This window comes from Gasterosteus aculeatus, chromosome 13 (genome assembly GCF_964276395.1).
Source record: "Gasterosteus aculeatus chromosome 13, fGasAcu3.hap1.1, whole genome shotgun sequence".
NCBI lineage: Eukaryota > Metazoa > Chordata > Actinopteri > Perciformes > Gasterosteidae > Gasterosteus > Gasterosteus aculeatus.
In genome coordinates this window covers 21,432,418-21,438,417 of record NC_135701.1, presented here as the reverse complement: position 1 = coordinate 21,438,417, position 6,000 = coordinate 21,432,418, and the positions used below count along the sequence as shown (strand labels likewise).

The following is a 6,000-nucleotide window of genomic DNA, read 5'->3' as shown; positions in this document are numbered from 1 at the left end:
TCCACCGCAAAGTCACACCTCTTCAGACTCTACCTTGACTAAAAAGACAAACATATTGTAGCACTTGAATTGTACTTATAATGGCTCTGATCATTGGCGAGTTGTAAATCGGCCCTTTTGATGCAATTGCACTTTCTTGTCCTTCTGTGTCTTATGGTTGAAATGCACTCATTGTAAGTCACTTTGGATAAAAGCGTCAGCTAAATGACACATATTTATAACTTGAGCCACTATGAGCACGTTTTAATACTTTTGCAATGCCATGAGAATCTACGATGGGCAGGACAAACACTTGCCTTTTCTGTCCAAGACCATTAAACATTAAAAGAGTAACTTAGCATACATAAACGAATAAGTCTTTCCTCTGTGGATCGGCCATCATGGAGCGTGCATCACAGCATGATGGATAAAGACCTTGTGAACTTGACTCGTGTCACTCAAGATTAGTAAAAAGGATTTTTTTTCTTTTTTAAAGGACACTAGAAATGGGAATCAACTAGAGAAATGTTTCCTGTTAGTTTGTGAAAAAACCCTGTAATCAATTACATAACTGGAATTGTCAATTCATTTTTTCAATTTAGGTGAGGTGTACACATCTGTTTGAGGAGGAAACCCCATACAATATTTGCCACAGATGTTAAGTGCTTTTCACAGCTTTAAAATATAGCAGCTGCAAGAAAGCCAATACAGTTAGTGTTTCACATGAAACATTTGAAGGCCCAATGACCATTTTCTGAATTCTATACAAAAAGATTACAAGGCTCAATAAAGGAGGCACTGATGTTCGACTGACATGACTCAGTTGAAGTAGCCACAAAATTGAGTGAAGTACATTTTTTTATATTTTACATAAAACATTTACCAAGCCAATTTAAAAACTTTATTGTACTTTCCAAGTTGTCATGTCCGTAATCATCATTTGCAGTCAATTGGATAAATAGAATGAAATAATTTGCTTCAGTGAAACAATGACCCACTCAAGCTGCTCCATGTTAGTGTTAAAGGTTAAGAAAATAAACCCATGAGATTTAAGTTTTAACATCCCAAAGGCTGCAAAGACCTTGGCCCAAAGGAGCCCTTTCATCTTGTAAATAAGTTGATTCAACTACAAATTTGTGCATATTGCATTTTATTTCTCTAACCAGCTACCAGTTGAAGTCAATGAGGCCCATCAGCTATGGTAAGTAGCAGTTAACATGATGACCAGGAAAACCCAAGCAGTTATCCCTTCACACAGACTCCTTAGTTGGAGCAAGATCGTCCTTTATTTCGAATATTTTGATTGCTCCCACTTGTAGCGAACTGGGGCTGAGGCTTAGATGGGTAGTCTGTGGACTGGTGCGGAGGCTGAGACTTGTACTGGTAGCCCTCGGGCTGCAGAACCTGGGCCTGAGGCTTAGAAGGGTGGGCCGGGCCCGGGAGCTGATGGTGAGGCTTAGAAGGGTGGGCCGGGCCCGGGAGCTGATGGTGAGGCTTAGAAGGGTGGGCCGGGCCCGGGAGCTGATGGTGAGGCTTAGAAGGGTGGGCCGGGGCCGGGAGCTGATGGTGAGGCTGAGAAGGGTGGGCCGGGGCCGGGAGCTGATGGTGAGGCTGAGAAGGGTGGGCCGGGCCCGGGAGCTGATGGTGAGGCTGAGAAGGGTGGGCCGCGACCGGGGGCTGAGGCTCAGGCTGAGAAGGGTAGGCCGCGACGGGGGGCAGAGGCTTCGACGGGTAACCCTGGACCTGGGGTTGGGGCAGAGGCTTCGACGGGTAACCCTGGACCTGGGGTTGGGGCAGAGGCTTCGACGGGTAACCCTGGACCTGGGGTTGGGGCAGAGGCTTCGACGGGTAACCCTGGACCTGGGGTTGGGGCAGAGGCTTCGACGGGTAACCCTGGACCTGGGGTTGGGGCAGAGGCTTCGACGGGTAACCCTGGACCTGGGGTTGGGGCTGAGGCTTCGACGGGTAACCCTGGACCTGGGGTTGGGGCTGAGGCTTCGACGGGTAACCCTGGACCTGGGGTTGGGGCTGAGGCTTCGACGGGTAACCCTGGACCTGGGGTTGGGGCTGAGGCTTCGACGGGTAACCCTGGGCCTGGGGTTGGGGCTGAGGCTTCGACGGGTAACCCGGAACCTGCGGTTGCAAAACCTGGGGCTGAGGACCAGCAGGGTAGCCCAGAAACTGTTTAATTGCAGTGGGGGGATATTCCAGGAACTTGGGCAGCGGGACCTGAGGGAGTAGACCAAGTGGAGAGCCCTGGAACTGGTGTTGCCGGACCTGGGGTTGCGGGACCTGAATCTGAGGCTTGGACTGGTGCTGAAGGACTTGTTGTGGAGGGACCTGGGGCTGAGGCTTGGATGGGTAACCTGGGACCTGGGAATGTGAGACCTGTGAAGGTGGCCTGGCCTGGTAGCCTGATAACTGGTGCTGCAAGACCTGGGGACGAGGCTCATTAGGGTATCCCAGGAACTGGTTCATCGCCCCGGGGGGATATGTGGGAAAGTTGGGGGGCGGGAGGATCCCAGGTGGATAGTCGGGGAACTGGTGCTGTGGGAACTGGTGCTCCAGAACCTGTTGCTGGATTTGGTTCTGAGCCCTTGACAGGTTTTCCAGGACCTGGGGCTGCTGCAGCTCCTGGGGCTGTGGCCCGGGTGGATAACCTAGGAACTGGGGTGGAGGGAACTGGTGGTCCTGGACCAAAGTCTGATGCTTAGACAGGGAGCCTGGGAATTGTGTCTGCGCAACATGGGGTTGCAGCCCGGGTGGATAGTCCAGGAACTGGTGTGGCCTGGATGTGTATTCCAGGCCCTGGGGTTGTGGGACATGGGGATGCTGGATCTGTGTCTCAAGCTCTGACGGGTACCCCGGAAACTGAGGCATCGAGACCTGAGGGTGCGGTTCGGGTGGATAGGCCAAGAAGTGGTGCTGCAGGACCTGGTGCTGAAGCTTGGACAGGTAGCCAGGGAGTTGCTGCTGCGGCACCTGGTGCTGGGCGTGAGTCTGTGGCTTGGGCAGGGAGCCCAGGAACTGGGGCTGTAGGACCTGGGTGTGGGGCCCTGGCAAATACACCTGGAGCCGGGGCTGCCACTGTATGAAATCGGGGTGCAGACCGGGTGCATAGCCAAGGAGATTGGGCTGTGGGTAGCCCAATACATGCTGTAGGTAGCCGGGGCCCTGGGACTGGTAGCCGGGGCCCTGGGACTGGTAGCCGGGGCCCTGGGACTGGTAGCCGGGGCCCTGGGACTGGTAGCCGGGGCCCTGGGACTGGTAGCCGGGGCCCTGGGACTGGTAGCCGGGGCCCTGGGACTGGTAGCCGGGGCCCTGGGACTGGTAGCCGGGGCCCTGGGACTGGTAGCCGGGGCCCTGGGACTGGTAGCCGGGGCCCTGGGACTGGTAGCCGGGGCCCTGGGACTGGTAGCCGGGGCCCTGGGACTGGTAGCCGGGGCCCTGGGACTGGTAGCTCATGTCCCAAATGATAGGCCCAGAGTCCTGATAGGAAGCTGTTGATGAATCACACAAGGTCAACAATCACCTCATTGTAAGAAATAAAGTGAATACAACATGTTGTAACAGCACTTCTTGAATGCATCAACTCAAGAGAAAAGACCAAACTTTGCATCATGATTGTAATTTTAACATTTTGTCTTACATTCACAGCTTCTCGGAAGCTCTCCAATAAGCAACAGCCATGGCAGCACCACGCTACAAAAGAAATACATTTTTAAACAACAATCGCAGCTATTTGGAATGTACAACAATGTACTTTGTACAACAGTTCAGAAGGAACCACTTCAACGTTACCAGAGGACAGGGCCCATGGCTCCAGCCGGGCATCTGATCAAACGCACACTGAAAAGTGACTTTGCCTGACCCAACCAGCCTAACTTCTGTCTTCTTCTTCTTCTACCCGCAGCCGCAGGAAAGCCGCAGGGCAATTATCTAGACCACAGCTCCCTGCCTCTCACAGGTTGAATGAGAACAGGTGGGACCAATGAGGCGGGGTTTCATGATGACACACAGGTGTCCTTCATTTAGAGACTAATCTCCAGGCTGTAGCTGTCTGGGTCAATCAAGCGGTTCAAATCAAGTGTCATCATCTTTCAATCATCTTTGTTTACTACAGAGTGCATTATAGGACATTTTTAATTTGTCAATATCATTAATATACAATTGCAAAAAAGCGTGGTTGCAGTGATTGTAACAATTCACTGAAAAGATGAAATAGAATAGTGTTTTTGAAGTAAGTATTTATCACCATCTGATATCATCCAGACTGTCAGGACCCTAACAGTTTTCCTCTACTTTTCCACTCCTCAGATATTACCCATATCATATAATGAATGTTATTTGAAATATATATTCAATGACATGTCTGCACATTCAATAAACACAAACACATGTTTATGGTATATTAAATTTAATTACATTCCATAACTGCCTTTACTTTTATGCTGCATGGTTAATTTAGTAAATGATTGTGTAGTAAATGAGTGTGCATTGGGCGGGATAACCTGACACTGATCAACATCATTGATCCATTCAGTAAGACTTCAGGGGCCTGTTTCAATAAGGAGGTTCAACCAACTCTGAGTTAAAACTTGAACTGTGAGTTGACTTACCCTGAGATGGGAAACTCTGAGTTTTCGGTTACAGAACAGCTGAAATGAGTTAGTTCAATCAACTCTGAGTTGACCTACTCTGAGTTAAGCGCGTGCACTACAACTATAAAAAGCCATTATCAATGGAGCGCAGATATTACGAGTCACCATGGCAACAGCGCCAGACAAAAAGAGGTCTTCATATTTTTCACCAGCAGAACTGGATGTGCTTATGCAAGCATATGGAGAGTACGAACATATATTTAAAAAAAAAAGCAACACGGCTGCAGCGGCGAAGGACAGAGAGTTAGCTTGGGAGAAAATAGCTGCTCGAGTCAATGCGTAAGTTTACATTTGAATTACTGTTATACAGTGTTGTGTGTAATTAATTTCTATGTAATCTAAAAACTGTAATTTAATTCCGTAATTTTAAGTAAAATCTGATGTAATTGCATTAAATGCTGCATAAACTATAAAGCAATTCTGTATAAAACAATAGTGGATTTAACATCAAATTTTAAAAGATATATTTTTTCAAGAATAATTCATGCAATTGTATAATGTTTATTTGAAAGCATTAAAAGTGCAGTTTCTTGTCTCTCCTTGTATTGTTCAAGTGGTTGAGGTTGATATGGGATTTAGAAAGTAATTAGTAATAAGTAGACCAATACTTTCTAGAGATAGTCATTATTACATTAATCTAATTACACTGTTGAAGAAGCCAGTTGTAGTTAGTAATATAAGTGACTTGCCCAACTGTTATAATATCAGAAGTGAACCTGGAAGAACAGTGTGTTATTCAACCTAATTTTAATTTTCATGTAGGTGCAATCCTGCAGGCATTAAAAGAACATGGCAGCAGCTGAAAATGAAATATAAAAACATAATTCAATCAGGTAAGGCTTGAACATATCATGGTTGTAGTCTACCTGACTTTACAAACATTTGACATATAAATAACTAAATAGCATCCAGTGTCGATTTGATGCGCTCTGCGTGACTGAAATGTGCGCAATGAATGAATACCGAAAGAATGAATGAGGTGATTAAATACCACTTCCTCTTTAAAAAAGGGGAGGAGACGAAATAAACTCTGCTCCCGACCAGGTTAGGTTCACAGAGTAAGTTGCCATGGTAACTGACTCTGAGTATAAGTTACCTCTCTTTCTGAAACAGGCTTGACTTACTCTGCTTTCTCAGGTTTAACATACCTCCCATTCTGAAACAGAAAACTCAGAGTTTCCCTCATTTCAGGGTTAACATACTCAGAGTTTTCACTTAACCTCCTTTCTGAAACAGGCCCCAGGTTAAAAAGCTGCTCTTTGGCAAATGCAGGGGGCATTAGATAACCAGCAGATGGCGCTCAGCCTGCACAGAGGACACAGCAGCTACAAACATATGACATGTGTTTTTACACAGTAAG

General features: G+C 47.4%; 1 protein-coding gene across 1 annotated transcript; it reads right to left on the bottom strand.

Moving 5' to 3' along the window:
• Positions 1-1,112: 1,112 nt before the first annotated feature.
• LOC120830152 (uncharacterized) lies at positions 1,113-3,944 on the bottom strand. Its single transcript, XM_040194650.2, has 3 exons — positions 3,781-3,944; positions 3,629-3,681; positions 1,113-3,479 (listed from the first exon to the last, which is right to left on the bottom strand). Exons 1-3 carry the CDS (start codon positions 3,795-3,797, stop codon positions 1,243-1,245), a joined length of 2,307 nt encoding a protein of 768 aa, XP_040050584.2. The 5' UTR covers positions 3,798-3,944; the 3' UTR covers positions 1,113-1,242.
• Positions 3,945-6,000: the final 2,056 nt, after the last annotated feature.

What these genes read in the sequence shown, in the direction of transcription:
- LOC120830152 (XM_040194650.2), bottom strand. An exon ending in GCTTCCGAGAAGCTGTGAAT is followed by an intron (nt 3,480 to 3,628) that starts GTAAGACAAAAT and finishes ATTCATCAACAG; the next exon opens with CTTCCTATCAGGACTCTGGG.